General features: G+C 47.4%; 2 protein-coding genes across 2 annotated transcripts in view; both read right to left on the bottom strand.

Moving 5' to 3' along the window:
* LOC130298279 (zinc finger protein 850-like) overlaps nucleotides 1–17,905 on the bottom strand; it is a 232,337-nt gene that overhangs the window by 86,350 nt on the left and 128,082 nt on the right. The window lies entirely within an intron of this gene.
* On the bottom strand, nucleotides 12,237–13,134 carry LOC130298289 (DNA damage-regulated autophagy modulator protein 1-like). The gene is made up of 2 exons (XM_056551221.1): nucleotides 12,949–13,134; nucleotides 12,237–12,862 (listed from the first exon to the last, which is right to left on the bottom strand). The coding sequence occupies exons 1-2, from the start codon at nucleotides 13,071–13,073 to the stop codon at nucleotides 12,262–12,264; spliced, it is 726 nt and encodes a 241-aa protein (XP_056407196.1). The 5' UTR covers nucleotides 13,074–13,134; the 3' UTR covers nucleotides 12,237–12,261.

The following is a 17,905-nucleotide window of genomic DNA, read 5'->3' as shown; positions in this document are numbered from 1 at the left end:
ATTTTTCCTGCCCACAGGAAATTCTTGAGGGTTGCTGTCTCCATAAGAGGTGTGGTAAGGCATTTCCAGTTTGCTGTGTTGCCCTTCGGCATCACTTCTGCTCCCCACACCTTCACAAAGGTGGTGACTCCGGTAGTCTCTGCCCTCAGATTAAGAGGTCTAGAGATTATACCTTACCTAGACGACTGGCTTCTAAAGGCCGCTACTCTAGACGTACTACATTCCCATCTTCATCTGGCTCTAGATTTTCTCCAGCGTCTGGGCTGGATTATAAATTGGGAAAAATCCGAAATAATCCCTGCCACCTCCAGAAAGTTTCTGGGCTTCGTTCTCGACTCTTCTCAGATGACTTTGTCCCTCACTACAGAAAGAAGAGAACGAGTCATAAGAGCCGCCGAGTTTCTAATGGTCCCTCGCAGGGTATCCATCAGAACTCTGATGAAGATGTTGGGTCACATGTCAGCATCTGCAGAGGCAGTTCCCTGGGCCCTATGGCATCTACGACCTCTACAAGATCAGGTCTTGACTGTCTGGAACCACAACCCCAGAGGGTTGGACAGAAAATGCACCCTGTCGCCCGAAGTCCGAGCATCCCTCAGATGGTGGAGGGATCTGACAGATGGGAAGTCCTTGATTCAACCTCGTTGGATCACTTTGACAATGGACGCCTCCCTTCTGGGCTGGGGAGCCCACCTGGACGAGATTCCGGTACAAGGTACCTGGTCCCCTCAGGAGAGACTTCTCTCCTCCAACATGAGAGAACTGAGGGCAGTTCGTCTAGCTCTCCTCCACTTCACGCCTCTTGTTCTAGGGAAGGCGGTAAGAGTCCGGTCAGACAACACCACGGTAGTGGCTTACATCAACAGACAGGGTGGCACGAAGTCCCAAGTGCTCCTCAAGGAGACCGGACTGATCCTCTCTTGGGCAGAGCTCAATCTAACCCACCTTTCTGCGATCCACATCAAGGGGGATCTCAATATAGTGGCAGATCGTCTAAGTCGCGGCCTTCCGGTCCAAGGAGAATGGTCCCTGAACGAAGACATCTTCAAGAAGATAACCTTAAGGTGGGGTATGCCAGAGATAGATCTCATGGCAACTCGTCTGAACGCCAAGGTGAACAAATTCTGCTCTCTTTACAAAGAGGACAACCCAGTGGCGATAGACGCTCTGTCCATTCCATGGAGGTTCAGGCTGGCCTACATATTCCCTCCACTTTCCATGATACCGAAGGTATTGATGAAAGTCAGGCAAGACCAGACCTCAGTGATTGCCATCATACCATTCTGGCCCAAGAGGTCCTGGTTCACCCAACTCATGAGGATGAGTCAGGGTTGTTATTGGAGGCTTCCCCACGTGCAGAACCATGTGTCTCACAACACAGGCTCCTGCCTAGATCTGAGGAGACTCAATCTGACAGCCTGGAGATTGACAGGACCCTACTAAGTAGTGGGCTTCCTGCGGAGGTCTTGAGAACCATTGCACACTCTAGAGCAGAGTCTACAAATAAGGTCTATTCCAGGATAAAGAAGATTTTCCTTCAATGGTGTGCTACGAAAGAGGTAGTAACCTCAGATCCTCCTCTTTCTGCAATACTACGGTTTATTCAGGATGGCCTTGACAAGGGTCTTAGCCCATCCACTCTAAAGGTACAAGTCTCAGCACTCTCTGCCTTTTTATGCAGGTCCTTATTGTTACGCCGAGCGCTCCGGGTCCCCGCTCCTCCCCGGAGCGCTCGCTACACTCCTCTCACTGCAGCGCTCCGGTCGGTCCCACGGACCCGGGGCGCTGCGATACCGCCTCTGGCCGGGATGCGATTCGCGATGCGGGTAGCGCCCGCTCGCGATGCGCACCCCGGCTCCCGTACCTGACTCGCTCTCCGTCAGTTCTGTCCCGGCGCGCGCGGCCCCGCTCCCTAGGGCGCGCGCGCGCCGGGTCTTTGCGATTTAAAGGGCCACTGCGCCGCTGATTGGCGCAGTGGTTCCAATTAGTGTTTACACCTGTGCACTTCCCTATATCACCTCACTTCCCCTTCACTCCCTCGCCGGATCTTGTTGCCTTAGTGCCAGTGAAAGCGTTTCCTTGTGTGTTCCTAGCCTGTGTTCCAGACCTCCTGCCGTTGCCCCTGACTACGATCCTTGCTGCCTGCCCCGACCTTCTGCTACGTCCGACCTTGCTTCTGTCTACTCCCTTGTACCGCGCCTATCTTCAGCAGCCAGAGAGGTTGAGCCGTTGCTAGGGGATACGACCTGGTCACTACCGCCGCAGCAAGACCATCCCGCTTTGCGGCGGGCTCTGGTGAAAACCAGTAGTGACTTAGAACCGATCCTCTAGCACGGTCCACGCCAATCCCTCTCTGGCACAGAGGATCCACTACCTGCCAGCCGGCATCGTGACAGTAGATCCGGCCATGGATCCCGCTGAAGTTCCTCTGCCAGTTGTCGCTGACCTCACCACGGTGGTCGCCCAGCAGTCACAACAGATTGCGCAACAAGGCCAACAGCTGTCTCAACTGACTGTTATGCTACAACAGTTACTACCACAGCTCCAGCAACCATCTCCTCCGCCAGCTCCTGTACCTCCTCCGCAGCGAGTGGCCGCTTCTGGACTACGACTATCCTTGCCGGATAAATTTGATGGGGACTCTAAGTTTTGCCGTGGCTTCCTTTCCCAATGTTCATTACACTTGGAGATGATGTCGGACCAGTTCCCCACTGAAAGGTCTAAGGTGGCTTTCGTAGTCAGCCTGCTGTCTGGAAAAGCCCTGGCTTGGGCCACACCGCTCTGGGACCGCAATGACCCCGTCACTGCCTCTGTACACTCCTTCTTCTCGGAAATTCGAAGTGTCTTTGAGGAACCTGCCCGAGCCTCTTCTGCTGAGACTGCCCTGTTGAACCTGGTCCAGGGTAATTCTTCCGTTGGCGAGTATGCCGTACAATTCCGTACTCTTGCTTCTGAATTATCCTGGAACAATGAGGCCCTCTGCGCGACCTTTAAAAAAGGCCTATCCAGCAACATTAAAGATGTTCTGGCCGCACGAGAAATGCCTGCTAATCTTCATGAACTTATTCACCTAGCCACTCGCATTGACATGCGTTTTTCCGAAAGGCGTCAGGAGCTCCGCCAAGATATGGACTCTGTTCGCACGAGGCGTTTCTTCTCCTCGGCTCCTCTCTCCTCTGGTTCCCTGCAATCTGTTCCTGTGCCTCCCGCCGTGGAGGCTATGCAGGTCGACCGGTCTCGCCTGACATCTCAAGAGAGGACACGACGCCGCATGGAGAACCTCTGCCTGTACTGTGCTAGTACCGAACACTTCCTGAGGGATTGTCCTATCCGCCCTCCCCGCCTGGAAAGACGTACCCTGACTCCGCACAAAGGTGAGACAATCCTTGATGTCCACTCTGCTTCTCCACGTCTTACTGTGCCTGTGCGGATGTCTGCCTCTGCCTCCTCCTTCTCTTCTGTGGCCTTCTTAGACTCTGGATCTGCAGGAAATTTTATTTTGGCCTCTCTCGTCAACAGGTTCAACATCCCAGTGACCAGTCTCACCAGACCCCTTTACATCAATTGTATAAACAATGAAAGATTGGACTGTTCCATACGTTTCCGCACGGAGCCCCTTCTAATGAGCATCGGATCTCATCACGAGAGGATTGAACTTTTGGTCCTCCCCAATTGCACCTCGGAAATTCTCCTTGGACTTCCCTGGCTTCAACTTCATTCCCCAACCCTGGATTGGTCCACTGGGGAGATCAAGAGTTGGGGGCCCTCTTGTTCAAAGGACTGTCTAAAACCGGTTCCCAGTAACCCTTGCCGTAACTCTATGCTTCCTCCAGTAACCGGTCTCCCTAAGGCCTATATGGACTTCGCGGATGTTTTCTGCAAAAAACAAGCGGAGACTCTACCTCCTCACAGGCCTTATGATTGTCCTATCGACCTCCTCCCGGGCACTACTCCACCCCGGGGCAGAATTTATCCTCTCTCTGCCCCAGAGACTCTTGCCATGTCTGAATACGTCCAGGAGAATCTAAAAAAGGGCTTTATCCGTAAATCCTCCTCTCCTGCCGGAGCCGGATTTTTCTTTGTGTCCAAAAAAGATGGCTCTCTACGTCCTTGCATTGACTACCGCGGACTTAATAAAATCACGGTTAAGAACCGCTACCCCTTACCCCTCATCTCTGAACTCTTTGATCGCCTCCAAGGTGCCCACATCTTTACTAAATTGGACTTAAGAGGCGCCTATAACCTCATCCGCATCAGAGAGGGGGATGAGTGGAAAACAGCATTTAACACCAGAGATGGACACTTTGAGTATCTGGTCATGCCCTTTGGCCTGTGCAACGCCCCTGCTGTCTTCCAAGACTTTGTTAATGAAATTTTTCGTGATCTGTTATACTCCTGTGTTGTTGTATATCTTGATGATATCCTAATTTTTTCGGCCAATCTAGAAGAACACCGCCAGCATGTCCGTATGGTTCTTCAGAGACTTCGTGACAATCAACTCTATGCTAAAATTGAGAAATGTCTGTTTGAATGCCAATCTCTTCCTTTTCTAGGATACTTGGTCTCTGGCCAGGGACTACAAATGGATCCAGATAAACTCTCTGCCGTCTTAGATTGGCCACGCCCCTCCGGACTCCGTGCCATCCAACGTTTTTTGGGGTTCGCCAATTATTACAGGCAATTTATTCCACATTTTTCTACCATTGTGGCTCCTATTGTGGCTTTAACCAAAAAAAATGCCGATCCCAAGTCTTGGCCTCCTCAAGCGGAAGACGCCTTTAAACGACTCAAGTCTGCCTTCTCTTCGGCTCCCGTGCTCTCCAGACCTGACCCATCTAAACCCTTCCTATTGGAGGTTGATGCCTCCTCAGTGGGAGCTGGAGCTGTCCTTCTACAAAAAAACTCTTCCGGGCATGCTGTTACTTGTGGTTTTTTTTCTAGGACCTTCTCTCCGGCGGAGAGGAACTACTCCATCGGGGATCGAGAGCTTCTAGCCATTAAATTAGCACTTGAGGAATGGAGGCATCTGCTGGAGGGATCAAGATTTCCAGTTATTATTTACACCGATCACAAGAACCTCTCATACCTCGAGTCTGCCCAACGGCTGAATCCTCGTCAGGCCAGGTGGTCTCTGTTCTTTGCCCGATTTAATTTTGAAATTCACTTTCGGCCTGCTGATAAGAACATTAGGGCCGATGCTCTCTCTCGTTCCTCAGATGCTTCTGAAATTGAACTCTCTCCTCAACACATCATTCCTCCTGACTGCCTGATTTCCACTTCTCCAGCCTCCATCAGGCAAACTCCTCCAGGAAAGACCTTTGTTTCTCCACGCCAACGCCTCGGAATCCTCAAATGGGGTCACTCCTCCCATCTCGCAGGTCATGCGGGCATCAAGAAATCTGTGCAACTCATCTCTCGCTTCTATTGGTGGCCGACTCTAGAGACTGATGTGGTGGACTTTGTGCGAGCCTGCACTATCTGTGCCCGGGATAAGACTCCTCGCCAGAAGCCCGCTGGTTTTCTTCTTCCTCTGCCTGTTCCCGAACAACCTTGGTCTCTGATTGGTATGGATTTTATTACTGACTTACCCCCATCCCATGGCAACACTGTTATTTGGGTGGTCGTTGATCGATTCTCCAAAATGGCACATTTCATCCCTCTTCCTGGTCTTCCTTCAGCGCCTCAGTTGGCTAAACAATTTTTTGTACACATTTTTCGTCTTCACGGGTTGCCTACGCAGATCGTCTCGGATAGAGGCGTCCAATTTGTGTCTAAATTCTGGAGGGCCCTCTGTAAACAACTCAAAATTAAATTAAATTTTTCTTCTGCATACCATCCTCAATCCAATGGACAAGTAGAAAGAATTAACCAGATCTTGGGTGACTATTTACGACATTTTGTTTCCTCCCGCCAGGATGACTGGGCAGATCTTCTACCTTGGGCCGAATTCTCGTATAATTTCAGAATCTCTGAATCTTCCTCCAAATCCCCGTTTTTCGTGGTGTACGGCCGTCACCCTCTTCCCCCCCTCCCTACCCCCTTGCCCTCTGGTCTGCCCGCTGTGGATGAAATTTCTCGTGATCTTTCCATCATATGGAGAGAGACCCAAAATTCTCTCTTACAGGCTTCTTCACGCATGAAGAGATTCGCGGATAAGAAAAGAAGAGCTCCTCCCATTTTTTCCCCTGGAGACAAGGTATGGCTCTCCGCCAAATATGTCCGCTTCCGTGTCCCTAGCTATAAGTTGGGACCACGCTATCTTGGTCCTTTCAAGATTTTGCGCCAGATTAATCCTGTCTCTTACAAACTTCTTCTTCCTCCTTCTCTTCGTATTCCTAATGCCTTTCATGTTTCTCTTCTTAAACCACTTATCATTAACCGTTTCTCTCCCAAATCTGTTCCCCCCACTCCTGTCTCCGGCTCCTCGGACATCTTCTCCGTCAAAGAAATTTTAGCATCTAAAAAGGTCAGAGGGAAAACCTTCTTTTTAGTGGATTGGGAGGGTTGTGGTCCAGAAGAGAGGTCCTGGGAACCTGAGGACAATATCCTGGACAAAAGTCTGGTCCTCAGGTTCTCAGGCTCCAAGAAGAGGGGGAGACCCAAGGGGGGGGGTACTGTTACGCCGAGCGCTCCGGGTCCCCGCTCCTCCCCGGAGCGCTCGCTACACTCCTCTCACTGCAGCGCTCCGGTCGGTCCCACGGACCCGGGGCGCTGCGATACCGCCTCTGGCCGGGATGCGATTCGCGATGCGGGTAGCGCCCGCTCGCGATGCGCACCCCGGCTCCCGTACCTGACTCGCTCTCCGTCAGTTCTGTCCCGGCGCGCGCGGCCCCGCTCCCTAGGGCGCGCGCGCGCCGGGTCTTTGCGATTTAAAGGGCCACTGCGCCGCTGATTGGCGCAGTGGTTCCAATTAGTGTTTACACCTGTGCACTTCCCTATATCACCTCACTTCCCCTTCACTCCCTCGCCGGATCTTGTTGCCTTAGTGCCAGTGAAAGCGTTTCCTTGTGTGTTCCTAGCCTGTGTTCCAGACCTCCTGCCGTTGCCCCTGACTACGATCCTTGCTGCCTGCCCCGACCTTCTGCTACGTCCGACCTTGCTTCTGTCTACTCCCTTGTACCGCGCCTATCTTCAGCAGCCAGAGAGGTTGAGCCGTTGCTAGGGGATACGACCTGGTCACTACCGCCGCAGCAAGACCATCCCGCTTTGCGGCGGGCTCTGGTGAAAACCAGTAGTGACTTAGAACCGATCCTCTAGCACGGTCCACGCCAATCCCTCTCTGGCACAGAGGATCCACTACCTGCCAGCCGGCATCGTGACACTTATCTCAAGAATCTCTAATCAAAAGATTCCTTAAGGGAGCTGAAAGACTTAAACCTACAGTTCTCAGACCCATTCCCAAATGGGATTTGCCTACTGTTCTTAAAGGGTTATGCTCTCATCCCTTTGAACCGCTAGAAGAGGTCGACTTTAGGTATTTGTCCCTTAAAGTCACCTTCTTGTTGGCCATAACCTCAGCCAAAAGGGTTGGCGAGCTTCAGGCCCTTTCGTCCCTTGAGCCTTATACATTGTTTCTCCAGGACAGAGTCCTGTTGAGATATTTACCCACCTTTGTTCCTAAGGTTCCGACGTTTTCCAACACCAACCAGGTCATATCCCTTCCAGTTCTGTGTCCTAATCCAGCTTCTCCTGAGGAAGTTGCTGACCACACTCTGGACATCTCAAGAATTCTCAGAGTCTACATCTCCAGAACTGAAGAATTTAGAAGATCGGAGCACCTTCTTGTTTCGTTTTCAGGAAAGAACAAGGGTCTTAAAGCCTCTAAACCCTCTCTGAGTAGATGGATTAAGGAGGCAATCCGGGAGGCCTTTGTAGCCCAGGACTTAACTCCTCCTGCCTTTGTTACTGCCCATTCTACTAGGGCAGTCTCTACTTCCTTTGCAGAAAGGAAAGCTGTTCCTCTTGATCAAATTTGTACGGCTGCCTCCTGGGGCACCCATAATACGTTTATTAGTCATTACAGGGTCAATGCCAAACGATCGGAAGAGTTGGCCTTTGGGCAATCAATCCTAAGTGCCACTCTGCCGTAGTCCCTCCCTATTTGTGTTGTTACTTGCTAAGTCCCCACTTGTGCTGCTGGTTAGGACGTAAGGGAAGCGTTAATTTTTAACGTAAATTTGTTTTCCCTTAGTCCTAACAGCAGCACACAAATTCCCCGCCTGTATATTTTTGTTTGTTACTTGTTATAAAGCAATGTGGCCTAAGGGAGGATGCCTTATATGGGGTACTAATTAAATGTTTAATTACTTGGGCGGAATTAAAAATTCCACCGTCCTGCCAGCTTCACAGGGGCAGAACACCCCACTTGTGCTGCTGTTAGGACTAAGGGAAAACAAATTTACGTTAAAAATGTACGCTTTTTTTTTCCTTTTACCTCTTGTGAAAATTAAAAGTATGGGGCAACACCAGCATGTTAGTGTAAAAAATTTAATTTGTTTACACTAACATGCTGGTGTAGACCCCAAATTTACCTTTTCTTAAGAGGTAAAAGAAGAGAAAAAAAATGTGTAACCCATAACTGTTCCGTTGAAATATGAGAGGGCTCCAAAGTGAAAGAGCACCATGCGCATTTGAGGCCTAAATTAGGGATTTGCATCCACCACCAAATTACCCTACGGCAGTGCTTCCCAAATTGGGTGTCTCCAGCTGTTGCAAAACTCCCAGCGTGCCAGGACAGTCAATGGCTATGCCGATGTTCTGGCCCCTGTATCACCCGTCATTACGCACAGAGCAAGTATGCTGACAGCAGGGTGCTGCAACCGAGATCACGGGGGTCCTCTGGAGAGGGGATAAGATGTCTAGGTGCGTAGTACCCCTTTAACTCCTTAAGGACGCAGGACGTAAATGTATGTCCTGGTGAGGTGGTACTTAACGCACCAGGACGTACATTTACGTCCTGTGCATAACCGCGGGCATCGGAGCGATGCCCGTGTCATGCGCGGCTGATCCCGGCTGCTGATCACAGCCAGGGACCCACCGGCAATGGCCGACGCCCGCGATCTCGCGGGCGTCCGCCATTAACCCCTCAGGTGCCGGGATCAATACAGATCCCGGCATCTGCGGCAGTGCGCGATTTGAATGAATGATCGGATCGCCCGCAGCGCTGCTGCGGGGATCCGATCATTCATAACGCCGCACGGAGGTCCCCTCTCCTTTCTCCGTCCGGCTCCCGGCGTCTCCTGCTCTGGTCTGTGATCGAGCAGACCAGAGCAGAAGATGACCGAAAACACTGATCTGTTCTATGTCCTATACATAGAACAGATCAGTATTAGCAATCATGGTATTGCTATGAATAGTCCCCTATGGGGACTATTCAAGTGTAAAAAAAAATGTAAAAAAATGTAAAAGTAAAAGTAAAAAAAAAAAGTGAAAAATCCCCTCCCCCAATAAAAAAGTAAAACGTCAGTTTTTTTCTATTTTACCCCCAAAAAGCGTAAAAAATCTTTTTTTATAGACATATTTGGTATCACCACGTGCGTAAATGTCCGAACTATTAAAATAAAATGTTAATGATCCCGTACGGTGAACAGCGTGAACGAAAAAAAAAAAAAGTTCAAAATTCCTACTTTTTTAATACATTTTATTTAAAAAAAATTAGAAAAAATGTATTAAAAGTTTTTTATATGCAAATGTGGTATCAAAAAAAAGTACAGATCATGGCGCAAAAAATGAGCCCCCATACCGCCGCTTATACGGAAAAATAAAAAAGTTAGAGGTCATCAAAATAAAGGGATTATAAACGTACTAATTTGGTTAAAAAGTTTGTGATTTTTTTAAGCGCAACAATAATATAAAAGTATGTAATAATGGGTATCATTTTAATCGTATTGACCCTCAGAATAAAGAACACACGTCATTTTTACCATAAATTGTACGGCGTGAAAACGAAACCTTCCAAAATTAGCAAAATTGCGTTTTTCGTTTTAATTTCCCCACAAAAATAGTGTTTTTTGGTTGCGCCATACATTTTATGATATAATGAGTGATGTCACTACAAAGGACAACTGGTCGCGCAAAAAACAAGCCCTCATACTAGTCTGTGGATGAAAATATAAAAGAGTTATGATTTTTAGAAGGCGAGGAGGAAAAAATGAAAATCTAAAAATGTAATTGTCTGAGTCCTTAAGGCCAAAATGGGCTGAGTCCTTAAGGGGTTAAGAGGGAAAAACATGATATATATTTAAAACCAACCCAAATGTACCTTATTTTTATTTTCTACCTAAGGTACATAAAGACCGGAAAAAAAAAATCCCCTTGTTGTCCGATAGTTGCCTGATGTTTATCTGAATATATAGACCATCAGTTACAGAAATGTGCGGTGTCTTTACCAGCAAACCTCAGAGATAAAGGGCATTTATTAACCCTATAGAGAGATATCATACGGGAAGAGGACTATATGTGGGCAACACTAGATGTTTCTTCATTATATAGTAATATACCACATGACAGAGGAGTGGAAGCTGTGTCATCTTTTTTAGTGGAAGATCCCTTGATGCCCATACATCAGAGGAACTTCATTTTGGAGGCCATTAAAGGAGTAGTCCAGTGCTGAAAAGCATCCCCTATCCCAAGGGTAGGGGATAAGTTTCAGATTGCAGGGGGTCCGACCGCTGGTGGGCCCCCGCGATCTCCTGTACGGGGCCATGGCTCGCTGGCCAGATAGCGCGTGTTGACCACCAGACGAAGCGGCAGCCGACACGCCCCTTCAAAAAAAGCGCTATGGCAGAGCCAGAGATTCCCAAAGGCAGAGCTGCATCAGTCCCCCCAAAAATTTGAGTTCCTGGATTTAAATATCTATATTCCGGATGGCTGTTCGCATACTGACACCTATTTTGAGAAGGTGGATGCAAACAGCTACCTCGACTTTAACAGTTGCCATCGGAAACAATGGAAGAAGAACATTCCATTCGGTCAAATGAAAAGAATCTGATGAATTTGATTCTGGTTTTCTAACCCGACCCGAATATAAGCCGAGGCCCCTAATTTTACCCCAAAAACCCAGGAAAAGTTATTGACCCGACTGTAAGCCTAGGGTGGGAAATACATCAACCCCCCATGTAATCATCCAGACCCCCGTCATCATCCCACCCCCTGCATCATCACCGCCTGTCAATCCCTTCATTAGTGGTCTTCAACCTGCGGACCTCCAGATGTTGCAAAACTACAACTCCCAGCATGCCCGGACAGCCATCGGCTGTCTGGGTATGCTGGGAGTTGTAGTTTTGAAACCTCTGGAGGTCCGCAGGTTGAAGACCACTGCGGCCTTCTTCATCATCCCCCTCCCCTTCATCATCACCCCCCCCCCTGCATCATCACCGCCTGTCAATCCCTTCATCAGTGGTCTTCAACCTGCGGACCTCCAGATGTTGCAAAACTACAACTCCCAGCATGCCCGGACAGCCATCGGCTGTCTGGGTATGCTGGGAGTTGTAGTTTTGAAACCTCTGGAGGTCCGCAGGTAGAAGACCACTGCGGCCTTCGTCATCATCCAGCCCCCCCCCCCCCCCTCACCTTTTTGTTTTGTACTCGCCTCCCCTCGGCAGGAAGTTAGGGTGAGCTGGTCCTAGTGACGTTGCCCTGACGACGATGCACAGGGACATTGTGCATGAACGTCCCTGTGCGTCGTCATCAAGGCAACGTCACTAGTCCGTGACCGGACCCGAAAAGAGGGCCCCCTGGTGAAAATGGACAGCCCGCAACGACTAACCCTCCCCACCGGATGGTCCCTGCACCATAGAGGGCCCGAACCAGCTAACCCTTCCTTCCCACCGAGGGGAGGTGAGTACAAAAGAAAAGGAGGGGGCTGGATGATGACGAAGGCCGCAGTGGTCTTCAACCTGCGGACCTCCAGAGGTTTCAAAACTACAACACTCAGCATGCCCGGGCATGCTGGGAGTTGTAGTTTTGCATCATCTGGAGGTCCGCCGGTTGAAGACCACTGAGAAGGGATTGACAGGCGGAGAGATCACTCGAGTATAAGCCGAGGGGGGCATTTTCAGTACGAAAAATGGTGCTGAAAAACTCGGCTTATACTCGAGTATATACGGTAGGTATTACACGTCACACACCAATATTTTTCTTTTATGTTTTTTTATTTTTTTGTATAGGTAATATTACCAGCTCATATTATTTTTTTTATGGTTTTTCCGTGTCCTGTGCAGTATCTCTCCCAGAAGTCCACTTGATGGCCCCCGTGGTGGTCTACACCCCGAAGTCATCAATTCTTACTCTAAGAGAGAGTTTGCAGCTGTTCCTAGAGACGGTTAACATTAACCTCTGCATGGTGGAATAATAGGTCACGATGTTTATCAGGATCAGTAGAAGCATCACCCACTCCATGATTATGGTGGTGATTTCACGGATCTCGTCCCAGTCTTCATCATCATAGAATAATTCCTGTAATGTTTTATATCCAAAGTAGAAAATTGCGCAGGTAAAAGTCAGGCCACAGCAGGTGCATCTACTATGGTGGATGACTTTGTTTGCTCCTGGTAATTTATACATCTGGATGGACTGCCCAAGGTAGTATAAGGCTTCACATGTAATGGAAATTATCGTGCTGACAAAGTGTATCCTGGGATATTCTTCGGGGGACAATACATGCATGACAGCTGTACCAAAACAGGAGGCCCACACAATGGCGAGCAGGATCCTCTGGATCAGGACCTGATGACCCCTGAACTCTTCAGTATGCATAACCATATACTTATAAATAAGAAAGGTTAGTACCAAAGTGCCAATGGACGTCCCTATGAAACCAATTCTCAATAATATGTTTTCGGGAAAGACATTTCCCACGTCACTGTGAAGGAAAAGAAACCAATGTTATTGTGGATATTTCCTCACTCCCAACCCATGAAATAAGAATCTTGTGCTTGTTTATCTTACCTGATGTGCATCAGTGGCGAGGCGGCATGGCCGAGGACGACCGTCACGATGTAGCTGGTGGCAAGCCAGGCCGCACACCAAAACGCCAACAGAAGGGGGACGAACCCCAAACCTTTTAGCTCCATCTCAGTCAAGAAGAAGAAATAGAAGTTGCTAATCGCACTGTAACAATCTACAGAATGAAGGCTCGGGCGGCTGTCAGTGGAATGTCAGGACTCCAGCTGTCTATGACATCACATGTCTGATGTCATGATGACTGCTTGTTTCTTAGAGCTGCCATGATTTAGTATCTGCTATGGACAGAACCTGATGTTTCTACTATGGACCTTACAGACCCCAGAACCCAAGTAATTAGTGCAGGGGCTCCATTTTGATCATCTCATATTTCACATTATTTGAGTTCCAGGGCTCGGATACATTTGCACCCTCTATAGCAGTGGTCTCTAAACTGTGAACCCCCAACCGCTGCAAAACCACAACTCCCAGCATGCCCGGACAGCACCTTTGCATAAGGAAATAGTCTAATTAAACTTTTCTTATATATAGACTCCCCGACATCTCCAAGGATAAGCCTCTAAGGGTCTCGTTCGATCTTAATGTTATACCTTTTTTCAATAAGATCGATGATTCCAAAATGTATGAATATAGGAATAATTCCATATAAGATACAAAAAGTTAGCATCCTCCATTTCTGGAAAAGTTTCTGAGTTGCCCAAAGCAACCAATCAGATTGCTTCCTTCATTTTTCAGAGGTCTTTTAAAAAATGAAAGAAGCAATCTGATTGGTTGCTATGGGCAACTGCATAACTTTTCCTCTACACTGGTTTTGATGAATCTCCCCCATAGAGAGAGATTTATCAAAACCTGACCAGTGGAAAAGCTGCTGAGATGCCCATAGCAACCAATCAGATTGCTTCTTTTATTCTTGAAAAAGCCTATGAAAAATTAAAGAAGCGATCTGATTGGTTGCTATGGGCAACTCAGAAACTTTTCCTCTGGACAGGTTTTGGGTTTTGATAAATCTTCCTCTCTGGGGGAGATTCAGCAAAACCAGTGCAGAGGAAGAGTTGTGCTGTTGCCCATAGCAACCAATCAGATTGCTTCTTTCATTTTTGAAAAGGCCTCTGAAAAATGAAGGAAGCAATCTGATTGGTTGCTATGGGCAACTCAGAAACTTTTCCAGGAAAGTAAAGTTTAACCACAACCAGGGGCGGATCCAGAGTCTAGTCTCGGGAGGGGCACTATTAGAGAATTTTGTATTGGCGGACAGAAAATAAGGTGTTTCTTAAGGACGCAACCCTTTTTCACCTTAAGGACTGGGCCCTTTTTCGCAATTCTGACCACCGTCACTTTACGAATTAATAACGCAAAAAAACTTTTACCGAATATTCTGATTCTGAGATTGTTTTTTCGTGACATATTCTATTTTATTTTGGTGGTAAATTTTCGGCGTTACTTGCATCCTTTTTTGGTGAAAAATCCCCAAATTTAATGAAAATTTTGAAAATTTTGCATTTTTCTAACTTTGAAGCTCTCTACTTGTAAGAAAAATTGATATTCACAATAAATTTTATTTTTCTTCACAAGTACAATATGTTCACTTTATGTTGGCATCATAAAATGGACATATTTTAGCTTTTTTTAAAAATTAGAGGGCTTCAAAGTAGAGAAGCAATTTTCAAAAGGGACAGATGTTACAGAACTACAACTATTTAAATAAAAACAAAAAAAAAAAACGTATAGGGTTCCCCGTATTTTCATTCTCAGCACAATACCATCCAAACAGCAACAGCCTGACGTTACCAGGGTGGGCGGGGACCATTGTTACTGGCCCTCCCCAGCCTAAATAACGCCAGCCTGTTACCGCCTAGGCCCAGGAGCACCATTTTTGACGCTCTGGGCCTGTTGGTACCGGCTCTTCCCGGCACACCTGTGGCGGTGGGTACCGGGGTAATAATTGGGGGTTAGCGCTAGCTGTTTTTGGGGCTAGCACTAAGCCCTGGCTTAGTAATGGATTCAGTCAATAAGACAAGCTTCCACTACTAATCCTGAAAATTCATTAAAAAAAACACATTGGAAAAATTGTTTTATTTAACCCCTTAAGGACGCAGGACGTAAATGTACGTCCTGGTGAGGTGGTACTTAACGCACCAGGACGTACATTTAAGTCCTGTGCATAACCGCGGGCATCGGAGCGATGCCCGTGTCATGCGCGGCTGATCCCGGCTGCTGATCGCAGCCAGGGACCCGCCGGCAATGGCCGACGCCCGCGAGATCGGCCATTCTCGCGGGCGTCCGCCATTAACCCCTCAGGTGCCGGGATCAATACAGATCCCGGCATCTGCGGCAGTGCGCGATTTAAATGAACGATCGGATCGCCCGCAGCGCTGCTGCGGGGATCCGATCATTCATAACGCCGCACGGAGGTCCCCTCTCCTGTCTCCGTCCGGCTCCCGGCGTCTCCTGCTCTGGTCTGTGATCGAGCAGACCAGAGCAGGAGATGACCGATAATACTGATCTGTTCTATGTCCTATACATAGAACAGATCAGTATTAGCAATCATGGTATTGCTATGAATAGTCCCCTATGGGGACTATTCAAGTGTAAAAAAAAATGTAAAAAAATGTAAAAGTAAAAGTAAAAAAAAAGTGAAAAATCCCCTCCCCTAATAAAAAAGTAAAACGTCAGTTTTTTTCCTATTTTACCCCCAAAAAGCGTAAAAAAACATTTTTTATAGACATATTTGGTATCGCCGCGTGCATAAATGTCCGAACTATTAAAATAAAATGTCAATGATCCCGTACGGTGAACGGCGTGAACGAAAAAAAAATAAAAAAAGTCCAAAATTCCTACTTTTTTAATACATTGTATTAAAAAAAATGATAAAAAATGTATTAAAAGTTTTTTATATGCAAATGTGGTATAAAAAAAAAGTACAGATCATGGCGCAAAAAATGAGCACCCATACCGCCGCTTATACGGAAAAATAAAAAAGTTAGAGGTCATCAAAATAAAGGGATTATAAACGTACTAATTTGGTTAAAAAGTTTGTGATTTTTTTTAAGCGCAACAATAATGTAAAAGTATGTAATAATGGGTATCATTTTAACCGTATTGACCCTCAGAATAAAGAACACACTTCATTTTTACCAGAAATTGTATGGCGTGAAAACGAAACCTTCCAAAATTAGCAAAATTGCGTTTTTCGTTTTAATTTCCCCACAAAAATAGTGTTTTTTGGTTGCGCCATACATTTTATGATATAATGAGTGATGTCACTACAAAGGACAACTGGTCGCGCAAAAAACAAGCCCTCATACTAGTCTGTGGATGAAAATATTAAAGAGTTATGATTTTTAGAAGGAGAGGAGGAAAAAATGAAAACGTAAAAATTAAATTGTCTGAGTCCTTAAGGCCAAAATGGGCTGAGTCCTTAAGGGGTTAAGGACCGAGGGTTTTTCAGTTTTTGCAATTTCGTTTTTTCCTCCTTGCCTTTAAAAAAATAATAACTCTTTCAATTTTACACCTAAAAATCCATATGATGGCTTATTTTTTGCGCCACCTATTCTACTTTTTAATTACGTCAGTCATTTTGCCCAAAAATCTACGGCGAAATGGAAAAAAAAATCATTGTGAGACAAAATTGAAAAAAAACCCGCTGTTTTGTAACTTTTGGTGGCTTCCGTTTCTACGTAGTCCATTTTTTGGTAAAAATGACACCTTATCTTTATTCTGTAGGTCCATACAATTAAAATAATACCCTACTTATATAGGTTTGATTTTGTCATACTTCTGGAAAAAGTCATAACTACCGTATTTATCGGTGTATAACACGCACCCCCATTTTAACAGGGAAATTTAAGTAAAAAAAATAAAATGTAAAATAAATGACTTGGACTAAATGCCACATCATCCCCCCAACTTCGTTTTCTTCTGCACCTCAGTTTGGTCCCGTCCCCTCCAGGGCCACATCATTCCTTCCCTTTTATCAGTTCCTGTGCCACATTTACCCCTCTCATCGCCACCCCCCATATCTCATCATCTCCCCATGTCTCATCATTCCCCCCTCATCATCCCCCACCCTGTCTCATCATTTCCCCCTGTCTCATCCCCCCCTCATCATTTCCCCCCTCTTCCCCCCATCATCCCCCCTCTCACCATTTCCCCCTGTCTCATCCCCCCATCATTTCCCCCTGTCTCATCCCCCCCCATCATTTCCCCCTGCCTCATCCCCCCATCACCCCCCCTCATCATTTCCCCCTGCCTCATCCCCCCATCACCCCCCCTCATCATTTCCCCCTGTCTCATCCCCCCATCATCCCCCCTCATCATTTCCCCCTGTCTCATCCCCCCATCATTTCCCCCTGTCTCATCCCCCCATCATCCCCCCTCATTCCCCCATCATTTCCCCCTGTCTCATCCCCCCTCATCCCCCCATCATTTCCCCCTGTCTCATCCCCCCTCATCATTTCCCCCTGTCTCATCCCCCCCTCATCATTTCCCTGTCTCATTATTCCCCCATCATGTTCCTCCTATGGCATTCAGTGGTCTTCAACCTGCGGACCTCCAGATGTTGCAAAACTACAACTCCCAGCATGCCCGGACAGCCAACTGCTGTCCGGGCATGCTGGGAGTTGTAGTTTTGCAACATCTGGAGGTCCACAGGTTGAAGACCACTCTTCCCCTTTCCTTACTTGTCTGCGCTTCGGCTGTCTTGCGGGGTCAGTGAAGCAGATGAGTTACGCTCTCTCCCGGCTCCTCTGCACGGCATCACGGAGGTCACTTTTCGGCAGCGACTAAAAAAAATTTTTTTAAATTTAAAAAAAACAAACAAACGTGTGTGGTTCCCCGTCTTTTCATTTCCAGCCAAATACCAACCAAACAGCAACAGCCTGATGTTACCAGGGCCCGTTACCGCCCAGGCCCAATAGCACCATATTTGGCACTCTGGGCCTGT

The sequence above is a fragment of the Hyla sarda genome (assembly GCF_029499605.1).
Source record: "Hyla sarda isolate aHylSar1 chromosome 1 unlocalized genomic scaffold, aHylSar1.hap1 SUPER_1_unloc_8, whole genome shotgun sequence".
NCBI classification, from domain to species: Eukaryota; Metazoa; Chordata; class Amphibia; order Anura; family Hylidae; genus Hyla; species Hyla sarda.
The sequence above is the reverse complement of the archived record's forward strand: the minus strand, read 5'-3'. Positions and strand labels throughout refer to the sequence as shown.